Here is a 24,487-nt window from a genome sequence, read left to right as displayed (position 1 = left end):
AATGGAGTGAACTAAACCCACTAATACAACATTTTGGGCGAGTTGGTTACATACATTCATTATTACAGCGCAAAGACGGCACAGAACAAGAAGGGGACACAACAGCGCTGACTGTCAACTAAGATTTATTCGAGACCAGCAGGGTTTATATACCACCTGGCGATCAGAACAGGAAAACAAACATACAAGAATAGCTGTAGGCACGCGCATGGGTACAGTAACGGCGGTTATCCGGCACGTGTCAGATTTCACAATCTAGATACTTCATCTCTTTCTGGGACAATGCCACTGATGGTGCGCTTATGCACTCGTCCTGCAGTCTTATAATCATAGCAGCTTCTATTATTTCTCTTGTCAATGTGTCTCGGTGTTTCCCTATGACACTGCATTGCCTATACATCGGTTTACACTTATCGTCGCTGTCATCTTCTGCGCTGCAGTCCCTGCAATGTTTGGCTACGTGGCCTGTGGTAGCCACACGTGCGACATTGTCACTATGCTCTTTTAGTCTTTTGTTGAGACAGCGGCCAGTCTGCCCGATGTATTTTTTCCCACAGGACATGGGCAGTGAATACACCACACCTTCTTTACATGGTACAAAATGATCCCCGTGTTTAACTTTACACCTGCGCGTTTCGTTAGTCGTGCAGTTAACTTTTTTGCACAGGCTAGAAAGCTTTTCCGGCGCTGAAAATACCACGTCAACGCCTGCCCTACTTCCAATTTTTCGGAGGTTGTGCGACACCTGATGGAGATAAGGCAAAACAACAACCTTTCTTTTTTCCCTTTGCCTAACCGGTTCGCTAGTGTGGCGAGGTCTCAGGTTTTTTAGCTGCTTTTCTGCCACTGACACTAGTACATCGGACGGATAACCAGCCATCGTAAGGCGATCAACTTGTTTCGCAAAGCTTAGTTCCATACTATGCTGGCAACACTTCTTTAAAACATTATTAAAAACAGAATGAATAATGGCCCTTTTTACAAGTTTCGAATGAGCTGATGCATATGGCAGGATGGGTTTTTTTGCTCGAGGCTCGTACGACCAACACACATGGGACGGAGTGAAATGAAGGGCGAGATCTAAGAACCTGATAGAATCATTAACTGGGGTTTCATGTGTCAAAACCAGTGGTTTAAGACACTCTATGAACACTGAATGAATCTTTAAGAACTGCTGCTCAAAACTGAGGTTGTCATCCTGTACTAATACAAAGTAATCGTCAACAAATCTAAAAATGCGGCACACACCGAGCCCTTCCAAACGATCTTGCAGTGTTTTGTCACGCAAGGCCAAAAACATATCGCTAAGAACCGGGGCTAGGCACGAACCAATACATATCCCGTCTTTCTGAATGTGCATATCCCCATTCCATTCTACAAAAGTCGAACTAAGATAAAACGATAACAATTCTAGGAAGGCATCGGCGGAAATTCCGCACTCGTTTTGGAAGGCTATAACACCATGCTTATCTATGTGCTTATTCACAGCTGACAAGATTTCCGCCTGCGGAATTGTGTAATATAAGTCTTTTACGTCGACTGAAAATCCCTGCAGCTTTTTATCGTGATCCCATCCTTTTAGGAAGGTGATTACTTCGTCAGAATTTCTTATTCTAAAAGGGTCATCGATCGTTAAAACGTTGAGTTTCTGTTGCAAGTATCTTGCGACATGCTTCTGCCATGTCCCTGCTTCTGAAACTATTGCACGAAACGCAGAAGCAGGGACATGGCAGAAGCATGTCGCAAGATACTTGCAACAGAAACTCAACGTTTTAACGATCGATGACCCTTTTAGAATAAGAAATTCTGACGAAGTAATCACCTTCCTAAAAGGATGGGATCACGATAAAAAGCTGCAGGGATTTTCAGTCGACGTAAAAGACTTATATTACACAATTCCGCAGGCGGAAATCTTGTCAGCTGTGAATAAGCACATAGATAAGCATGGTGTTATAGCCTTCCAAAACGAGTGCGGAATTTCCGCCGATGCCTTCCTAGAATTGTTATCGTTTTATCTTAGTTCGACTTTTGTAGAATGGAATGGGGATATGTACATTCAGAAAGACGGGATATGTATTGGTTCGTGCCTAGCCCCGGTTCTTAGCGATATGTTTTTGGCCTTGCGTGACAAAACACTGCAAGATCGTTTGGAAGGGCTCGGTGTGTGCCGCATTTTTAGATTTGTTGACGATTACTTTGTATTAGTACAGGATGACAACCTCAGTTTTGAGCAGCAGTTCTTAAAGATTCATTCAGTGTTCATAGAGTGTCTTAAACCACTGGTTTTGACACATGAAACCCCAGTTAATGATTCTATCAGGTTCTTAGATCTCGCCCTTCATTTCACTCCGTCCCATGTGTGTTGGTCGTACGAGCCTCGAGCAAAAAAACCCATCCTGCCATATGCATCAGCTCATTCGAAACTTGTAAAAAGGGCCATTATTCATTCTGTTTTTAATAATGTTTTAAAGAAGTGTTGCCAGCATAGTATGGAACTAAGCTTTGCGAAACAAGTTGATCGCCTTACGATGGCTGGTTATCCGTCCGATGTACTAGTGTCAGTGGCAGAAAAGCAGCTAAAAAACCTCAGACCTCGCCACACTAGCGAACCGGTTAGGCAAAGGGAAAAAAGAAAGGTTGTTGTTTTGCCTTATCTCCATCAGGTGTCGCACAACCTCCGAAAAATTGGAAGTAGGGCAGGCGTTGACGTGGTATTTTCAGCGCCGGAAAAGCTTTCTAGCCTGTGCAAAAAAGTTAACTGCACGACTAACGAAACGCGCAGGTGTAAAGTTAAACACGGGGATCATTTTGTACCATGTAAAGAAGGTGTGGTGTATTCACTGCCCATGTCCTGTGGGAAAAAATACATCGGGCAGACTGGCCGCTGTCTCAACAAAAGACTAAAAGAGCATAGTGACAATGTCGCACGTGTGGCTACCACAGGCCACGTAGCCAAACATTGCAGGGACTGCAGCGCAGAAGATGACAGCGACGATAAGTGTAAACCGATGTATAGGCAATGCAGTGTCATAGGGAAACACCGAGACACATTGACAAGAGAAATAATAGAAGCTGCTATGATTATAAGACTGCAGGACGAGTGCATAAGCGCACCATCAGTGGCATTGTCCCAGAAAGAGATGAAGTATCTAGATTGTGAAATCTGACACGTGCCGGATAACCGCCGTTACTGTACCCATGCGCGTGCCTACAGCTATTCTTGTATGTTTGTTTTCCTGTTCTGATCGCCAGGTGGTATATAAACCCTGCTGGTCTCGAATAAATCTTAGTTGACAGTCAGCGCTGTTGTGTCCCCTTCTTGTTCTGTGCCGTCTTTGCGCTGTAATAATGAATAAACCCACTACTTATTAATACCTCAAAAACAAATCCTGTCTTTTTTAAACCACCGCAACGTGTGATGCTAACAAACTATGAATTATACCTTGGAAATTGCCGAATAAGATTTGTTGAGACAATGAAAACTTTAGGTGTTTACTTTAACACAAACATATCATGGGATGCCCACTTTCAACATGTCGAAGTACAACTTTCAAAAAGTGCCGGGATACTCGCTAGATTTCGCTATTTTCTTACTATTTCTATTAAGATTTTGATCTATAACGCCTTGTTTCTTTCTTATCTTAATTACTGTTTTTTGGTATGGGGAAATTCTACTCAGAAGAATGTTACCAGAGTACACCTTTTCCAAAAAAGGTCAATCTGTTACATTGCAAACATGAATTATTATTCTCACACTAAAGGACCACTTAAACGTTACAATATTGTTCCTTTACATAATATATATGACTACTGTTTATGTGTTAAGTACAAGAAATGTGTCAATAATTACCAGGACGTGTTTCTGCAGCTAGCTGATCTTAAGGCCAATGTACCAATTTACACACTTCGGCACCAAAAATTCTGGAACGTTCCAAGTTCTAGAACTCAATTCGGTTGCCAGATGTGGTGTTCCACTATGCCACGCCTTCTAAATACCTTTTGTACCAGCAACGTACAATTGGAAAAATGCAGCTTGCGTTCCATCAAAAGCAGGTTCCTCTCATAACTTGTCGATGTAAATGAATGGTGGAAGAGTGATCTGTACCATGTTTATATTTTTCTTTTCTTAATAGTACTTCATCTACAAATTAACAGAGTATGGATTGATATGTGATTACTTTGTGTGCTGTTTCGCTGTATGCCATGTACAGGGGGGCGCCGGCGCATTCAAGCAAAAATTTTTTCGCTTTTTGCCGGTGCCTACCCACATCTTTTTGGTGTAAATAAAAAAGAATGAATGAATGAATATCTAGCCGGCAGGGACACCAGGCTTCAAGCATTCAATTTTCTTGTTCGCCCTTCACTGGAATATGCGTCAATCATATGGCATCCCTACCAAATCACCCTCACCAATATACTCGAAGCCGTCCAGAATAAAGCCGCGCGATTCATCTTATCATCGTACTCGAGAATTCAAAGCGTTTCATCTTTGAACGAAGAGCTCTACATGCCGGCCCTCGCAATGAGCAGAAAATTTGCCCGATTATCTTGTTTTCATGCCCTCTTTCACAGCAGTAAATCATTTGTCCGGTTGCACATCTTACCGCCACCTCATACTTCACGTCGCACAGATCATATCTACAAAGATAACCCCATCTTCACTCGGACGGAAAAGTACAAGAATTCGCCTTTAAGCTTGTCAATAAAAGAACGGAATGAGTTGCCCTCCAGCATCGCTACTATAACCCAGTTTTCCTTATTTCAATCGGAATTGCTAACTTATCTGGAATCCCAGCGCGTTCAGTAACCAGATATTCTTTTATATCACTTACTTGCAAACCAGTATGTTCTCTTTTCTCAACCTGATGTATTAACCACCTAAAGTGCTTTTTTACCTTTGAAAACTGTGATCTGATTTGTCCCCTCCTATGTAATGCCCCGAGTGGGCCCTTAGGGTATTTGAATAAATAAATAAATAAAAAATTCACAATCACTCGTGCGAGCACATACAAAGTGATTTACAATACAATGCAACTCGTGCACAGTATAACGCGACAGAGATTACAATACAAAAGAAATCTTGCACCTAAAGAGCACTAACATCGGAGAGAGGCAGACCAACAAACACAATTTGTTCATCGGGCACTGGGACAGTCCGACGACCAGTGGTTTACGACGGAGCCGTCCCGCAGGTCCGCCCACGCTGCCTCATTGGTCTGTAGCTGGGCGAGTGGTGTTGCCCCGGTAATCCAGCGGGAGCGCTTCTCTGAAGCTTGAACTGCGGCTCGGGCTCACAGACAGTGGTCAGCGCCCTTCATATACAGGCAAGCTGCACGTCGGTTCGTTCTTCGTGCCAAGGATCGCGCGCACATGCACGCAGTATGAGCTGTGCAATTTCCTTCGCCACTCACGCCGGGTAAGCGTCCACATTGCTCAGGCGCGAAGACTGGCTTTGAGATGCTTTGAAAGCTTTCTTGTGTGCGCCGCGGCCGGTACGCGAGTAAAGAGGGAGGGGGCATCACATAGCAAGGGGACGTGTCACATGATATCTTTTTGTACTTCGCGGGCATCTGGAGTGAACGAAAGCAAGCTAATACGTAATAGATGGGAAGTTAGAAACTGTCGAATCGCGTGCTTGTAGGCCGTTCCACAACTTTTTCTTCTTTCGCCTCTCTTCGGTGTTTGCGAAGCTGGTTAAGTAATATCGACTAATTATGCAATTAAGAACATTACCCAAATAGTGTGATTTGCTCCATACAACGGCCTGCAACATGCATTTGGTTGTGGCGTCTTAGAGTGGAGCGGCATATTGCCACGTATCGTTGTAGTGTCCGTTCGTTCGCGCAAGGCCGCAGAAAAAGGGTGTTATCATTTGTGTTCGTGACGCTAGAAGCGACCGGTCTAATCTCGAATGATCACAGCCATGCCGAGCTGCATCTACGTGTTTCCTGATTACTCTAGATGATTTCGACCTGTTATCTCGAAGTTTCCTTGGCGGCTTTAAATTGAACAATGCCGCGAGCAGCGGGCATTCGTAGTTCGACGACCGACGAGCACGTTTGTTGCTTTCGCCGCCGCCGAGTGATTAAGTTCTTTTCCGGGCGCAAGTCAGCCCAAATAAAGAACTTCGTTTCCAAGACTGGTGTGTGTCTTCCTGACCGCTCGACTGCCGTCACTAAAACGTGACATCTGTAAGGAGGTGCTGGGTAGCCTTCCATGTACCGGACACACCCTCCAAGTCGTGACGCCAGCCCTTTGAGCCATTCACCGAAGGACGTGACTCCAGTCCATCGCGCAAGCCGACGTCTGCTGGGGGACGCACCTGAGTTCGGGATTCTGCCGGACCCTACTCGGAAGCGAAAGCCAGTAGCAACGTCCATCATGAGCTTGCCCCAGACGACGACTTGAATCATTCTTCAGCAGCCCCGGGTGCCACCAACGTTCGACGCTTCGCCTGGCGCCGACCACGAAGAATGGCTGGAACAGTTCGACTGTGTGGCTCTCTTTAAAAACTGGGATGACGCCATGAAAATTAGGTACGTCTTCTTCGCCTTGGAGGAACCAGCAAAAATCTGGTTTGAGAATGACGAAGGCAGCCTTACGGATTGGGAAACCTTCAAGGAGCAGCTTCTCAAGACTTCCACAAACGTCGTGAGAAAGAAAAGAGCCCAGCAGCTGCAACAGTCTTGCATACAACACCCAAACGAGACCGTTGCAGTGTACACTAAGGAGATGAAGCGTTTCTTCCGGCGTGCCGACTCGAGCATGAAGGAAGAAGAAAATGTCAAGCTGCTTATGCGAGGAGTTAAAGAGCAACTCTTTGCGGGCCTCGTACGGAACCCCCCGAAAACCGCCGCGGAATTCGTCGAAGAAGCATCCACCATGGAAAAAACTCTTGATGCCAGAGCGCTTTTTGTCAGCAAGCTGCCTGGACACCGCTAACAGCGATGACCTGCGGGAGGTTATGCGTGAAGTTGTGCGAGAAGAGCTACGACGATTGCTGCCAACAGGAATGCAGCCGCAGGTTACATCGCTCACAGACGTCATCCGTGACGAGGTTCAACACGCCTTGGGTGTGACGTCGAAAACCACGCAGCCTCTGCAGCCACCAGCCATGACTTACGCCGCAGCAGTCCGCCGTCCTGCACCTCGACGACGAGACCCAAGCCCCTATCGCCCTCATCCAGCTGCGCTGGACCGCCGCCCTCTCGCCCCAACCCGCCCGTCCTACGAGCGTCGCACACAGCCAAGGAAATGCGACGACTGGAGAACTCCCTACCAGCGCCGCCCACTATGCTTCCACTGTGGCGAAGCCGGTCACATTCTCCGGTACTGCCCATACAGCAGAATGGACATCTGAGAGTTTTCTTACGACGCCCCACGACCCCGACCCGGCCAGCGACCAGCCGAAATTGAGGAGTTCATGCGGTGGGAAGAATGCTCATCGCCGAGCCGCCTATCACGTTCCCCGTCGCCATCGTCACCGCGCTTTGTATATCCTAGCCGAGGCTACGCAGTGCATGGACTCACCCCCAGGCCCCGTAGGTTAAACTGAATAAAGCAGCCTCTGGAGGCGAGGTTGCTTCATAGCGCAAGCACTAAGATCTTCCATCGATGAAAACACAAGGCTATGCCTCCACTATGACGAGAATTACGACGACCCCTACGACGACGACCCTACGACGGCCCCCTACGCCGACGACGGCCCCCTACGCCGACGACGGCCCCTACGACGACGACGGCCCCTACGACGACGACGGCCCCTACGACGACGACGGCCCCTACGACGACAACGGCCCCTACGACGACGACGACGGCAACTACGACGACGACACGGCCACACTTGAAGCTTTTACCGCTGCCCTGAAACCTTATTATGAACGCTAAAGGACTCGGAGTTAGCATTCTCCGTGTTTATTTTCATTTTAAAGCATCGAGGCGATGCTTCTTTGAGAGGGGGGTAATGCCACGTATCATTCTAGTGTTGGTTCGTTCGCGCAAGGCCGCAGGAAAGGGGTGTTATCATTTATGCTCGTGACGCTAGAAGCGACCGGACTAATCACGCTTGATCACAGCCATGCTGAGCTGCATCTACGTGCTTCCAGATTACTCTAGATGATCTCGACCTGTTATCTCGAAGTTTCCTTGGCGGCTTTAAATTGAACGATGCCGCGAGCAGCGGGGATTCGTAGTTCTACGACCGACGAGCACGTTTGTTGCTTACGCCGCCGTCGAGTGTTTCAGTTTTTTCGCGGGCGCAAGTCAGCCCAAATAAAGAACTTCGTTTCCAAGACTGGCTGGTGTCTTCCTGACGGCTCGACTGCCGTCACTACAACGTGACAATATTTTTAAAACTTGGACTAAAATTAGCTGGGACATCCTGTATCCTTCCCCTTGCTGTATCAATTTTCCTCTTATTCTTACTCTGTAACATGACGTGACTATCGGTACTGAAGTGGTGCTAATGCAACGTGTTCCAGCCATCTCGATGAAAAATACCTCTGTGATTTCTCGGTCTAGTTTGCAGCAAGGTGTCTTGTGGAGCAGCGTTTTTTGAGGAGCGTCTTACAGCAACTATAACTGAATCAGTGTTCCTGTAAGAGCAATCCTGACTCGGTCAAAATGGGAAGTGAAGAAAACTTTAAGCTGGCCTGTTTCGATAATTTACTGTATTCTAACGGCTAAGTCGGCTTTTTTAATAACAATAATGATAATAAGAAAATATTCATTCAGTGTAGTTGCAGTAAACTATGGACACGCAAAATCCACAGGTGGGCTTCTTGGGCCCGCCTGTGGCTTTTTGACGAATGAAAAAGAAAAACCTTTCTTGAATGAAAACCCAAGTGGTCGATATAGAGATCCTCGCGCGCAAACTGCGGAGGCTCGGCGCAGCTTTTTGGGCACACATCGGGGCGGGGGGGATTAAGCCACACCACCAATTACTTCATAAAGCAAATCGCAGAGGTCATTTCTGGTTGGCCTTCAAAACTTTTAATCTAGTAGGGCGAAACGTTTTATGGTGATTTTCACGGCAATAATTTTATGTTCCGCTGTAGTGTGAGGAGCAACGCCCCCATAAGAACCAGATATGAGCCGAAGTTGTCTTCAGTCCGCTTCTAACTGAAATAATTCTCTCCCTGCACTGCTCTCCCTGCCTTCGTAGAGTCTGGTCGATGTAGCACTTCGAACACGTCGTCGAGATCCGTCCTACTTGTCCACCGGACCAACTGGCAGGAGCTTCATTAATTTTTATATCGGGCCGTATAATTTATTCTAAATTCTCTCATCGTGACCATTTTCTTAAAAGCATTGGGTATTTTATTTTGCTTTGATGCCTTCCGTGGATCACTTTTCGGTGGCTTGGAATTATGACTCATTTGTTGCTAAACCGCACCGCACAAATATTATGTCTATGTAAATGAACACGAATACTCACAACACGGTCCGCCTCATACCCAGATTCGTTGGATACGTGCAGCGACATAATTCTTTGCTGGTCGCCTGTGTTGTACCAAAGGCTCCATGCGTACCCTGCACAGAAGAAAAAATTACCCTAAAGTCGCCGGCTGCTACCTAAGCTCCGAAGTCAGCGGAAGCTTCGCCTCCAAAGAAGCCTCCCTATTGCCGCTGGTAACTTACGCGCGGCGTAGGGTTGACAACAAGCACTTGAGAATCATGCAAAAACTGCTGCCAAAACGGGTGAGAGAGAAAGAAAACATTTACCAATTTTTTTTCAGGAGCTTCACGGTTATGGCACCGCCCATCACATTATCTGGGGAAATCTTGCGAGGGCAGCAGCTGAGCCTGATTTTAATGCGAAAGTAATGCTAGTCCCATTGCGAGAAAAGATTCCGGCATGTGTTAATGAGTGTAGTCGAAAAAAGGGCTGAAAATCCCAGCGATAGCAGCAAAAATTGGGCGACGTGTTAGAGCGGCCGTATGACGCACACACCAACCGGAGCACCACCACTTCAACCATGACCTACATGTCGTTCGTCTATATATACTCCCTACAGACTGACCTAAATGTGACGCAAATTTCTCCGACAACATTCGTACGTAGATTGTGACGCAGCCGTTTGTCGTACAGGGTTCCGGGTGTCGTCATACGACAGCTAGCTGCAAATACTTACTCGTGTCAGTAGAGTCGGAAGCTGACGTGCTACAGGGTATCCAACCGATAGCATATGCACCTTGAATTGTGTGGCTTCCTATACTCTTTACCTGTTCTATTAAGGTGCGGTTGAGGTGTACGTCAAGACGTGAGACAGTTGCTGCGACATTTCCATCCCACAGAAATCAATTTTTTGTAGCGAAAATATGATGCAACGGTTCGTCAAACAACGTTCCGCGTGATGCAATACGCCCGAGCGTGTGAGTGTGTATGGGTGGTGTCCGCGTGGGTGGGTGTCAATGCGCACAGGGACAGTAACGCTTTTTGTACGTCCTCACGTAAGCATTCTTAAGTGTCTCTGCCGATTTTTATTGCGTAAGCAATACTGCGCCAGGTTTCGAGCCGTCGCTAGGCTCCCGTCGGGGGCCGAGGTGAAACAGATGGAGCACCGTTGCCATAGCAACCGTTTCAGCCGCGCTCCACCAGGCGGCAGGACCGCTACTACTTAAAAAAGGAACTGCGTCGAGACTGGGAATCGAACCAGGGCCTTTGGTATTTCAGGCGGAGCCACGAAGGCGGAGCCACGAACCGTGAGCCACGAAGGCTCAGGGTTTCAGAAATGAGTAAAGGCTCATTTAGTGAATGCATGGGTCTGATAAATAAAATGAAAGAAATTAAAAAATGACAATAAGAAAAGAAAAAAATAGAAATGAAAAGTAACAAAAATAACAAATAAACAAGAAAAGAAACAGAAATAAACAATAAAATTACAGCAAATTAAGATATGAAAAATAAAAATAAAAACAACAATACTGCGCCAGGTTTCGAGCCGTCGCGTACCTCCCGGTGGCGGCCACGGTTGACTTTTAGAAGCAGCGAGGTCAAACAGATGGAGCGCCGTTGCCATAGCAACCGTTTCAGCCGCACTCCACCAGGCTCCACGCTGCTTACGCAACTTGCCCGGTTTAACCAGAGCTAAACCTCAGCTATTTTTTTTTCCACAGAGGACATCGCGCCCATCACAACGCCACGCCTTGTATGGGACGCCAAACGATTGATGGATGTAACACAGAAGTAGAACGGGACGGCAGTACGCCCACTATGTAGGACAGGGACTTCTCTGCGGCGATGACCACATTAATGATGCTGGGAACGGAGGCGTGCAAATGATTCTTCGTCGGTCAGAACATAGCAAGTAACGCCAGGTCAGGCGGTGCGTGCGAGCTTGCCTTGCCGGCTACATTGCCGACAATGCGAAGTGAGGTGACGGGAGGCTTCTTCTCGACAAAGGTGCTCGCGAAAAAGGCAAAAGCTCTTGATTCAGTAAGCGCCCTCCCAGTCATATGAAGTGCTGTGTTACTAAATAAAAGAGATCTAGCAGTGATAAGCATCGCTATCAAACGCAAACATTTCCAGCGAAAACCAATTTACTGCGCGCTATGCAGTGCTGCTTTGCATCCTTTTTGCTTGCAGAGGGCGCAGCAGCTACAGTACAACGCTGAGTGGCTATAGTAAACACAACACGCTATGCTCTGACTCGCTGTGCGGAAAGATTTGTAACTGCCATCGAAGACACAATCATTTGAAACCATGCCCACACACCAGCTTTAACTCTTTTGTTACCGCGAGAAAACGGTCGTTTTCCATAGGTCTCGGACGATAATTTTTTGCAAGCAAAAATAACATTGCTGCCTACGTTGCAGCTCACAAAATTGCACATAATAGAAAGCTCTTTTCAAAAACATGTTAGAGAGCAAAAAATTTATTTGGGAACACACAAAAATTAAAAACAATGCCATTTTTGTGGCGATTTGAAAAAAAAAAAGATAGCTAAGGCATGCTATTTTCATGCAGGGGTGACTGAAGTCCGGCAAACAGGAACATAGCGAGGATGTCTGCGAAACGAAACTCTTTATTCGGGCTGACTTGCGCCCGCAAAGAACTAAATCCCTCGGCGGCGGCGTAGTAACAAGCGTGCTCGGCGGTCGTCGAACAGAATGACCGCCGCTGTCGGCCGTGCTCTTTTTAAAGCTGATAGCGAACCTTCGAGATAAGGCTTTTGAAGTTACTAGAACATTCTGGCGCAAACTAGAATCGGCTCCGTCCGGATGCGATCAATCGAGATAATTCTAGGCGCGTCTTGCGTCACAAACGAAGCGATAAAGCGGCGTGCCGGCAGCCTTGAAGCATGAACAAATAAACACAACAAACAAACGCTACAAAGATTCGCGATATTACTCCCCTCTCAAGGAAGCATCGACTCTATGCTTTAGAACATAATGCGGCTATCAACAATCAAAAACGGATTGTGCAAAAATAAACACGGCCTTGTACGGGCTGAAATAGCGTCGCAAAAGCTTTTCGCTCAATCCTCGGCGGCGAATGGGCGTCCGAACCCAGACTCGGTCTCCTGGCTTGTATTCCGCGTAGCGTCTGCGTAGATTGTAGCGTGTGGCGTCGGTCCGCTGCTGGTCTTCGATCCTTGATTGGGCAACTCTTCGGGCTTCTGCGCGTTGTAGGTAGGCGGCGACGTCGGCGTTATCTTCCTTGGTAACGTTCGGCAGCATGGCGTCCAGCGTAGTCGTGGCCTCTCTGCCATGGACGAGCCTAAAAGGCGTCATCTGGGTGGTCTCCTGCACCGCAGTGTTGTAGGCGAAGACTACGTAAGACAAGATGACGTCCCAGGTCTTGTGTTCGGCATCGACATACATGGCGAGCGTATCGGCGATGGTTTTGTTGAGGCGCTCGGTCAGTCCGTTGGTCTGAGGGTGGTATGCAGTTGTTCTCCGGTGTCTGGTTTGGCTGTAATGGAGGATGGCTTGCGTCAGTTCCGCCGTGAATGCTGTTCCTCTGTCAGTGATGAGCACATCGGGGGCGCCGTGTCGCAGAAGAATGTTCTCCACGAAAAATTTGGCGACTTCTGCTGCCGTTTCGTTCGGTAGGGCTTTTGCCTCGGCATAGCGGGTCAGGTAGTCGGTCGCTATAATGATCCACTTATATCCAGATGTTGATCTCGGGAACGGGCCAAGCAAGTCCATGCCGATCTGCTGAAAGGGCCTTGAGGGGGGTTCAATGGGGTCCAGAAATCCGGCTGGTCCGGTTGGAGGGGTCTTTCGTCGCTGACAATCTCCGCAGGTTTTCACATAATGTGCGACATCGGCAGACAGTCGGGGCCAGTAATACTTGTCTTGAATGCGGCGGAAGGTGCGAGAAAACCCGAGATGTCCAGCTGTCGGCTCGTCGTGTGAGGCCTGAAGAACTCCGCGCAGACTTACAGGTACAACAAGGAGGTAGGCTGTCTTGTTCGCTCAACGTTCTTCTACACGAGGACATCGTTCTGTAAACGGAACGAAGACAATCCTCGCTTGAACGAGGCGGGGGGTGAAGAAACCTTGCCTTCCAAGTATTAGATTAGGCATTTCATGTCGGGGTCCGCGCGTTCCTGTTGTGGAAAAGATCTGGAGCTGATGGGTCCCAGGAAGGCGTCCTTATCGTCGTCCGGCGACGGTGCATATACAGGGGCTCGTGACAGGCAGTCGGCGTTAGGGTGCTTGCGTCCGGACTTTTAAACGACGGCTACGTCAAACTCCTGGAGCCATAGGCTCCATCAAGCGAGGCGGCCGGAAGGGTCCTTCAAACTGGCGAGCCAGCACAGTGCGTGGTGATCGCTGACCACCTTGAAAGGTCGAACGTATAGGTAGGGGCGGAATTTGAACGTAGCCCAGATGATGGCAAGGCACTCCTTCTCAGTTGTCGAATAATTAGCTTCGGCTTTGGACAGGGAACGGCTAGCGTACGCGATGACCTTCTCCACTCTGTCAATTTTCCGAACGAGGACAGCGCCTAGGCCCACATTACTTGCGTCGGTATAAATTTCAATCTCGGCGTTTTCATCAAAGTTTGCAAGGATCGGTGGGGTCTGTAAACGGCGCTGAAGTTCCTTGAAGGCTTCTATTTGCGGCGCTTCCCATTTAAATGGCACATCTGCCTTTGTCAGGTTGGTCAGTGGCTCGTCGATGCGCGAAAAGTTTTTGACGAAACGTAGGTAATACGCGCACAGTCCGAGGAATCTCCGCACAGCTTTCTTATCGGCCGGTGGCGGAAACATTGCGATAGCAGCTGTTTTCCGCGGGTCTGAGCGTACTCCCTCCTTGCTAACAATGTGGCCTAGAAACAGCAGCTCTTGATAGGCAAAGTGGCACTTCTCTGCTTTCAAGGTTAGCCCGGACGATTTGATTGCGTCTAGTACTGTTCGAAGCCTTTTCAGGTGCTACACAAAGCTCGAGGCGAAGACAACGACTTCATCTGTATATACCAGAGAAATCTGCCACTTCAGGCCTGCCAGCACTGTATCCATTACTCGTTGAAATGTCGCTGGTGTGGAACAGAGACCAAACGGCATCACCTTGAACTCGAAGAGGCCATCTGGAGTGATGAATGCGGTCTTCTCGCGATCTCTTTCATCGACCTCAATTTGCCAGTAGCCCCTCTTGAGGTCGATCGATGAGGATTATCTGGCGTTGCCGAGCCGGTCCAGTGTGCCGTCGATGCGAGGGAGGCGGTAGACGTCCTTCCTTGTGATGTTGTTCAAGCGCCGGTAATCAACGCAGAATCGAAGTGCAGCGTCTTTCTTTCACACTAGAACAACAGGTGCCGCCCAGGGGCTCTTTGAAGGCTGAATAACGTCGTCGCGCAGCATTTCTTCCACTTGGTCTCAGATGGCTTGTCGTTCTCGCGGCCACACTCGGTAGAGGCTCTGGCGGAGAGGTCGGGCTTGCTGGTCGGTTATAATGCGATGCTTGGCAGTCGGCGTTTGTCGAAATTTCGGCGATGACGAGAAGCACTCCCTGTAGCTTCGAAGGAGATTGCTGATCTAGTCTTGTCTGTTCCGGGGCAGGCCTGGATTTGTGTCGAAAGTGGGCGAGTTCTCTTGGTCAGGCGAATCTGCGGATGGGTCGGAGAGGGCGAAAATATACGTCTGATATTTTATCGAGGAAAGCAATCCTCGTTCCTTTGTTAATGTGCCGGTATTCTTCGCTAAAGTTAGTCAGCAGTACTTCGGCTTTGCCTTTGCGGAAATGTGCGATGCCTCTTGCGATGCCGATTCCTCGGTCGAGAAGCAGCTGCATGTTCCCCTCGATAATGGCTTCAGTGTCACTCGCTTCCGTGGCGCCTACGGTGACGATGACGCTTGAGCGGGGTGGGGCATTCACTTGTTCCTCCAGGACACTAAGCGCAACGTAATGTTCCGGAGTTCTCGTCGACGAAATCGCCTCGTCCGTGGAAAGTGTGATCATCTTGGATCGCAGGTCGATGATCGCTTGATTCTCATTAAGGAAATCCATGCCCAAGATCACTTCGCTGGAACACTGCCATAGCACGACGAAGGTCGCGGGATAGGTATGTTCCTTGACAGTCACTCGCGCTGTGAACCGTCCTGGTGGCGTGATGAAGTGGTCCCCTGCAGTGCGAATTTGTGGGCCGTCCCAAGCGGTCGTTACTTTCCTCAGTTGCGCAGCGAATGGTCCGCTCATCACCGAATAATCGGCTCCTGTGTCGACTAGAGCGCTGACTTTCCTGCCGTCGATAACCACTTCTAAGTCGGATGTCCTGGGTCTGGAGTTGCACGTCGTCTTCGGCGTCGGGTCACGGCTTCGTCGGATATGTGAATTCTGGGTGGGGCGTGTGATCGAAGCTTTTCCTGATGACGGCGTCGTTTTGAAAGTGGTTCGCGTTGTGGCCGAGGTTGTCGTATGCGGCGTCGGCGTAGTGGGTGCGACGTCTTCATACGGTGTGGTCACTGGAGGATCTTTGTCGTTTCCTCGGCAAGCAACCTGACCTCCACAGGTTGCTTTGTTTAGTTTCCCCTACGTGGGCTAGGGGACCTTCCTCGGACAGCCGCGGCGTAGCTGCGGCCCGGTGATGCAAAACGTGCGGTGGACGGCGACGGCGAGCGGGAAAGACGGCTTGTCGACGCGTACTCCGCTCTGTGCACGTAGTCGTCGATTTCCCGTGGTCGCTGGCCGGGGAATGGTCGTAGGGCGTCGATGGCGAAACCACGCAGGCCGATGCGTCTGTACGGGCAGTGGCGAAGTACATGACCGGCTTCGCCGCAATGGAAGCACAGCGGGCGGTTGTTGGAAGTCCTCCAGGCGTCGCATTTCCTGGGCTTGGGCGTCGGTCGTAGGCTGGGCGGGCGGGGGCAGGGGGACGGCGTTCGGGAACAGCTGGTTCACGTCGAAGAGGCGGAATGCGGCTCTCGCGTTGGGGCTGAGGACTGCGTAGTGCAGTAGCGTAGGTTAAGGCTGGAGGTTCAGCTGGAGGCGAAGATGACGGAGTGCCCAGCGCATGCTTCACTTCTTCGCGTACAATTTCCTCAAGGGTCGCTACTTGAGGCTGGTTGGAAGGTGGTAGCAGGCGACGCAGCTCTTCTCGTACAATTTCGCGGATAACATCCCGCAGCTTGCCCTCCAATGCTGTGTCATCCGAGAGGGCAGTCGAGGTCACTAGGGGCTGTCGAGGAAAATGACGCGCTCGTGCTTCCAAGGTTCTCTGTATGGCGTCTGCTTCACTGGTGAATTCCGCAACCGTCGTCGGTGGATTGCGGGTGAGCCCGCCGAAAAGTGCCTCTTTAGCGCCACCCATCAGAAGCTCCACCTTCTTCTCCTTCGCCATGTCAGGATCGACTCGTCGAAAAAGGCGCCTTCGACATATGCGGTCACTGACTCGTTCGGGTGTTGGATGCGTGACTGTAGGAGCAGCTGAGCTCTTTCTTTCCTGATGATGCTCGTGAAGGCCTTCACGAACTCCCGTTTGAATAATTCCCACGTCGCTAGAGAAGTTTCGTTGTTTTCGAACCAGAAAACATGGCTCATCTTAGTCTGGTCGTCCCAACTGTTGAACACGGCGACACGCTCAAACTGTTCCAACCATTCCTCGGGATCCTCGCCCGGTGAAGCGTTGAACGTGGGCGGCAGTCGGGGTTGGTGTAAAATAATGGGGGCTGGTGTCGTAGCCATGACTGAAGTCGAAATTGAGGCGTCCTTCTTCGTTCGCGTGCGGTCCGGTAGCAGTCCGAATTCTGGTGAACCCCTCTGGAGACGACGACGGCTGCTTCGCCGTTCGCCTGCGGGGGGGTGGGGGCGGCTTCTGCGGCTTTCGCGGGATCTTCTTCGAGACGGCTCGGGCTGCTCTGACGGCTCCCACGGGGTGAGGGCGACAGGGACATCCGTTAGCACGTCGACCAGATGTCACGTAGTGGTGATTGAAGTCCGACGAACAAGAACACAGCCAGAATGTCTTCGAAACGAAACTCTTTATTCGGGCTGACTTGCGCCCGCAAAGAACTGAATCACTCGGCGGCGGCGTAGTAACAAGCGTGCTCAGCGGTCGTCGAACAGAATGACCGCCGCTGTCGGCCGTGCTCTTTTTAAAGCTGATAGCGAACCTTCGAGATATGGCTTTAGAGGTTACTGGAACATTCTGGCGCAAACTAGAATCGGCTCCGTCCGGATGCGATCAATCGAGATAATTCTAGGCGCGTCTTGCGTCACAAACGAAGCGATAAAGCGGCGCGCCGGCAGCGTTGAAGCATGAACAAATGAACACAACAAACAAATGCTACAAAGATTCGCTGCAATATCTATAGACGCAATATAACCATCGAAAATCTAGGATATACATTTTGAAGGCAAATGACTCAGGAGCGCTGAGTAAAAAAATAAACTATCTGGACAGTGTCGTTCTTCAGGTACACACAAAAAAAATTACACGTGGAAAGAGCCTCGGTTCTCGTGCCATGCGGCGAAGCAGTTCCTGGTTTTCCTAAGGTAAAGGTGCACTCCGCACTTTTCGCAGAAAACGTTCGTATTCTGTTCAACTTTTCGCTCCTGATAGCACATCCTGCAGTTTCGCCTTTTCGGAATCTTTTGCGGATGGTGCGGCACTTCTTTTGGGAGAGGATCTACATGGGCAACTTCTTCGTCGTCAAGTTCTAGCAGTTGTTTGGTGAGCTCAATACGAAAAGAAAGTTGGTCGAAGTGGGCGCTCCTTTGAAATTCCGGTGTCGAGAAGTGTTGCCAAGCATAGATCTCGGACATGCGGCAGACGTTCAAAAATGCGTCTTCGTGGAATAAAACCCCCAGGACATAGGGTCACAGCTCGCTAATGAATAGCTGGCATAATTTTCGGTTAATTATGACCACTCAACGCAGTTGGATAACAAAGCCGTCAATATGATTGGATACTTGACTTCCTGGAAATCTTGTGATCACAAAATTTGATGTTAATGCTGCATTACCACGAGTGCCAGGCTTCTTTTTTTCAAGCGCGGCTGCCACGTTCCCTTTCACAACAACACATGCACATTAGTTCTCAAAATGTCCATCAAAAATCAAAACGACGCCAGAGTGGGACAATTTGAGCAGGTTCTACAAATGCAATGCCAAGACTGACCAATGGGTGGCACTAGATGCACGAGTAATGATTTCAGCATGTCTTAATCGGCAATTTATTGCATCGATCACCGGTGATCGATTTGAATAGGCGTGTTAACGAAAGAGTTAAACTTTTACTCAGGTATTTTGGTCATATATTATTTTCCCTAGTCCCTGTGCGTCTTTGCTGATTGCATTTATTTTGTATACGTACTTTGTATTCTGGTCACTTGCACTATCAGCAAATATGATGTCTAACACCAAATTTTATACTACCTCCTACATGAATATTTTTGCTCAACACAGATGACAAAGCATCTGCATTGCGCTGCAGTAAATATAAATAAAAATAAGTGAAAACGCACAGTAAACACAGGAAATATTTCGCAACATCTTTGGTTTCCCTTTCGCTATCGCGCATGGCAGTGGCTTCTCTGCGTGTAAGACGGCTTGAACGCTGTGGAGTGCTGAGGTAGGCATAAGCTACTTCATCGGACCAAGCACTAGCAACTAAAGGTTGCGCGCCCCGTGTCGGCAACACTAGTACCTCTTAGCTCTGATTTAATGACGGGAAAAGTTTTGGCGTCGTGAAAACCTGGCTTCAAGTACAGTCGAACACCGCTAGAACGAAATTCACGGGGTGCGCGGAAAATTTCGTTGAAGCGGAAATTTGTTTGTGGTGAAACCAGCTCCAAAAAACCAATATCTGACTGCACTGTTCATAAATATCATTTATTTCTAAAAAATTCGGTCATCTTGGCTTGCGTCCTTTTCGTGGACGGGAGCATCGTGGTGCGAATTTCACACTCGGCCAACAACTGCATCGCGATTTCGTCGTCATGCGCACCGATGAAAGCACGAATCGTGTCGAATGCGTCCATAACATGCGATGCAGACGGCAGTGTCATCTTCCACGTCGCTCTCATCTTCGGGCTAGGCGTCGCTGTGGCTGGCCTCATCCATTACCGCTTCATCGGGTAGCTCCACGTGTGCTATCACGTCCGCATCAACGGCGATGCATTTATTGAGGTCGACATTCACAGGCACGTTTCCGGCGCCCCCAAAGTGCTGCCCACGTCGCAATGGCCTCTGAGGAGACGCGGTCCTCGTCCACTGAGCTGGACGTTGATTCAGGGCCATGTTTAATGCACAAAGCAGTTCTCAATTATGGTCCGCCGGGTCGCCATCCACGCTGCGGCGATCATGTGCAGGGCCGTGCACAGGTCCGCAGTGGTAGGCCGTTCGGCCTGAATGTCCAGCAACAGTCGCTGAATCAACCGCTGCCGGTCAACAGCTTTGACGCTGTTAATGCCTTGGTCTAACGGCTTAACCAAAGCAGTACAGTTTGCCGGGAAAAAAAACTCATTTTCCCACTTTTATGCTCACTGTCCTCAACATTATTAGCTGAGCAATTACCAACCAACTAACACACCTTCCTGTTTCGTAACTTCATATCACGGTCAAAATTCATGACCCAATCAAAGATGATTGCCCGCGACACCTGATTTTTTTTAGCAGGGTGTGTTGCTGACCAAGTTGGTTTGACATCCTGAATATGCAGCGCCCTGTGTGTCTCGTCTCCCCTTCGTCCCTCGTCTGTTAGCACTGCATGTTCAGGAAGATTTTTTTGCTTGCCACGTACTTAACTGACGAGCACTTACCGCCTGCGAAGCACCACGGCTTCACGCTCTAGTCGATGACAAGCGGGATGCGCCTGTCGGAGCCGTCCATGTTGCTGCAGAGAAGCAGAGTCACACGTTTTTTGCTGTGCTTGCCTCCACTGCATGATTGGCCCTTTATGGCCTGAGTCTTTGCGGGGAGCAGTTCTTTTTGCCACATCATTTTTCGTCACATTCTACCGTCACGACGTTTTGTCATGGCGAGTGACCCTGACAGTCTGAGCCTAACAAACGCTTCTGAAGCTATTGCGCTCATCGGCCTCACACAGGATGCATTAAGGCTGAGCTTGAGCCGAGCGTCGTTTTGTATCCTCCTATATTATCTTCCTGCAGTACTTTCCCATTTCGGGGGTGTTTGGTATGAAAGAAGGGCTACTCTCGTCGTGTGAATGCCAAGACGCAGTCGAGATTTCGGACGAAGGATTATCATGAGGCAAAGCTGCAGGAATTCTCAGGTTGTCGGTAATCTTGAGCTGCTTGCGTAATTCTACGGCCTGTCTAAGAACTGTTAATATAAATTACAAATTTAGAAGCGTGATATTCGAAAATTCACATGCTGCTACTGTTAGCGTCGGAAATTCCGCGATAGCGTCCCCAATCAGCTTATAGTCTGCAAGGCTTAATTGTGGCCGAAAAAAAAAATGGTTGCAGTCTAGCTCAACTATGCCTGGTTGAGCAAAATCATCCCGGCGACAACCTGCGGCCCACTCGCTCTGTCCTTAGCGAGGGGGGGAAATCTGACTGTGCAGCCTGCTCGTGGCCCCCACGCCCCGTCACCGGATACGGGCCGGTGTAGTTTCGGCTACTAGGCTTTGTTTCGGTGCAATGCCAGCAGTGGGGATGGGATGGCCGGGACCCATCCTCTGGGGATGCAAACCCCCAATGGGAGTGGCAGCGACTCCCAGGCGACTGTGAGGGCCAGTCGCGCACGTGAGGTCCGACGCCTGAGCGGAGGCAGGCCTGGGTGTATAGTCAGGTTGGACCCACGAAATCCGGCCCGGAAGGCATGTCAAAACGCCAAAAGGTTTTGAAATACATGCTACCTTCCTCTGCGCGCGGGGGCGTGCAAGTCTGGCTACCGACGCGTCGCTTTCTGGTTACGGAGAAACCAGGTCCGCGCGGGGGTTCATAGTGGCCAGGCTCCGAGGACCGCCGCCTCGGGGAAGCGGCCTTACGGCCGGCCGCAGGCTTCACCGCCTGCGGGATGCCGGGGGATGAGGGCCTAGTACTGCCTCGTAAGAGTCTGGCGAAAACCGAAGATATGTGGAGTACCGGTGGAGTAGGCCCGGGTCATCTCATCCTAAGCCACGTTCTTGGTTAGTGGCCCGGTCGCCCAGCCTTGAACACTCTCTCCTCAGTAGGAGAAGAGCAAGCTAGGAGAGGAAATAAGTGCATGGATGGTTGGAGGAAGCACAGATGGGTCCCCCCCCGAGCGACCAGTTCTGAGGCCGCGAGGCCGTTGACGTTCTGGACCTCTACTGGCCGGGACTATCACACATACTTCCGGTGTCTGAAAAACCGCGAAAAACCTTCGACGGCTTGTAGCCGGCAGGTGGGAAAAGCCCTCTAGTGAGCGAAGAGGAGCCCCAGGTAGCTACTGACCCTGTGTTAGGTTTTCCCGTCTCCGACGGTCGGAGCCCGTTGCGTATGGTGGGTGGTCGGGCATCCCGTGAGTGGGGCCGCACCATTGGGCAATCTCGATGCTCTCCCTGCCCTGGCCAGGCAGGCCAGTAATGGAGTCGAGATAATTGAAGGATCAGAGCAAAAAACTCGCTGTCCCCATTCCCTTCCCATGTCCCATTTCCCTTTCCGCTACTTCCCAGGGGAGGTCAGGGGAGCCTCCCCGGGCCCGCTCTCTCAGCTGTGGGTCGCTACAGTAGCTTTTCCCTTTTATTTTACTTTTCCACCCACGGGTGGTAAAATTACAACTTGCCTACGGGCCTATTCTTTTATTTTACTATTGGATTAAGCCTGTTGTACGTAAGTGGTGCAGACAGGGGCTTATTATTTTTATTTCCTTTTGGTTGCCCCAACCTATTCAATGTCCTTAGCGAGAACTGCAATGAGAATGCCGTGAGAGCGGTGCCAGCTCCTTTTTTCCGGGAAACGGCGAGTCATGTGGTTAGCCACGTGACCACAGCTGCCGATATGGCGGCTGGCATGGCGGATGCGCTCGTATGGAGCTGCGGGTTGTGACGTGGAGTGTCAACTGGCTGCAACACCTCCACTTGAAGGTCGAATTGCGCGCCGATGACCGTGGCTTCACTACACCAGCAAAACTTTCGGTTTAGAAAAAAAAAATCGAGATTGGCAGTACGCGCTGATATATAGCCAGCAGGAGACAGACGTGTAACGAATTCGTAAAAATCTGTGCACATGCATAAAGGTAGTGTCACCGAACCTCCTAACGGAAAAGGTTTTCGGAATGCCCCGGAACATTCGGCGGTATCCAAAAAAAGCATAGTATACGATGCGCATCTCTGACAGTCCGCATAGCGCAAACCTTCAGCTTTCACACGTGTATGTTGTGCGGGCTGTACAGGGCAAACTACGGTATATCATTTAGTGCCTCTCTGAGGACAGTTATTCACAGGAGTGGAAAATTAGGCTCTACTGGAGCACATATCGCAACGAACTGATAAAAAATTGGTCACAACGAAATGTTATGAATGCACGGGGTGAGCGGCGGGTCAATTCGAGAACAAGATTCAGAGGTTAAACTCGTGTTCTCCGTATTTTGCCCTGGATTTATGCAGACTTAACTTAGTTGTGCTATAATAGCGGTACGAGAATAAATTAGAAGAATGCAAAGAAAACGCTGGGGTGTGTGTGCTGCGGACCTTCTCTTTAGTTGGCTGCGTTCTGATGCCTTCGCCTTTCGTACGCGTATTGCGGGGCTCTCAAGTGCGAGCGTTGCGTCTGACGCCCATCAAACGCTTTGAGAGGGGTGCCCCGTAGCGCGCCACAACCGGCCTGCTTACGGCGACTGAGCACAAGGGCCTCCACATGTGTGGGCGTTGAAGGATCAACCACAAACAACGCCCGTCTGGCAGCTGGCTGGAGAGCGTATAAAACACGGCTTGAACTGCGGGGGGCTTCATTATTTTCTATCACTTGACATAGAGGATCTGAGCGCAGAGTAAGCGGCAGTGGCTGATACAAAAGCAAGGGTGCTCACCTTTTACTTTTCGCACGTAGGCCCTGTCCATCTTGTTGTTATTGAAGTACATCTGAAAAGAAAACCCTCGCCTTGTAGTATCAGGATATCAAGATAGGTTTGAATATCACTGAAATGGCAGTGTTTTTTCCGCCAAGTTTTCATAATTTTAACAGTGGGGGTTGCAGACTATCATCGTTCAAATATGCAATTCCGGTCCCTCTTCACCACACTGCTGGGCGCCATACACAGGCGCTTCCTTTTCTTCGTCACGCATCTTAAGGCCTTTCCCGACACCCAATCGGTACAATGCATTCACGGCCGTTAGAACGACGGCAGTGCACACGATCTCACCTCGGCTCTCATTCGGGGAGCATAAGAGCTTGTGCAGTGTGTATTAGAGAAGCCAGGCTTGTAAACACTAATTCGCTTTCACGATCGACACGCCAATGTTAGACAACTGCCCAACCTTCATCTGCAAATGGCGTCAACGCGAGAAAACCTAAAAGCGTAATAATAAAAAGAGTAATAATAAAAGAGTAAAACCTAATAATAAAAACTAAAAACCTAAAGAGAACAGTTCATGTCACCCATTCCACAGCGTATAATCTAGTCCAGAACTGATCCCTTTCTGAAATGGTGGTATCAGCAGTGACAATGAAATGTATATGATTTGTCATCTTTTCTTCCGCCTGTCGTAAAAGCGAGCAAGTGGACGGTCGTTAGTGCTGACATTGTTTACATCCCTTTCGGGGCGTCTACGAAGCCACTGGCTGTGTTTACGACCTCGTTTCCAATCGAAAGCGAGCTGTCCTGGGCTTGTTAACTTGCCCGCCATTAGCGTTACGGATAATTTTGCCTTGCTCACTAGCCGACAGTAATGGCCTTGTAAAAAGCTACTCCTTGTGTTGGAGCTCGTGAAATTGATATTTGCTCTAAAAGTGTCCTCTAGCCGTGCCATTGCAAAAGGTGCTCCGATTAGAGATCAATATATGTTATTAATGGTGGGCCCTGATTTCGGTACAGCAAGGTGTGCATGTACCCCTCTCATGCTACTTCTATACTTCCTGAAGAGGTTGCTGAACTAGAATCGAACAGGGAT

At 49.4% G+C, this 24,487-nt stretch overlaps 1 protein-coding gene across 1 annotated transcript in view; it reads right to left on the bottom strand.

Annotated features, from left to right (window-relative positions):
- The window catches only part of LOC149324549 (uncharacterized), a 78,036-nt gene that overhangs the window by 34,256 nt on the left and 19,293 nt on the right, over positions 1-24,487 (bottom strand). Inside the window, exon 3 of the mRNA XM_089565432.1 lies at positions 9,437-9,531. Coding sequence (XP_089421558.1) covers positions 9,437-9,531 — 95 coding nt within the window. The remainder of the gene's footprint in view (positions 1-9,436; positions 9,532-24,487) is intronic.

This window comes from Amblyomma mixtum, unplaced genomic scaffold (assembly GCF_055824585.1).
Source record: "Amblyomma mixtum isolate Tamu unplaced genomic scaffold, ASM5582458v1 scaffold_24, whole genome shotgun sequence".
Taxonomy (NCBI): Eukaryota; Metazoa; Arthropoda; class Arachnida; order Ixodida; family Ixodidae; genus Amblyomma; species Amblyomma mixtum.
The sequence above is the reverse complement of the archived record's forward strand: the minus strand, read 5'-3'. Positions and strand labels throughout refer to the sequence as shown.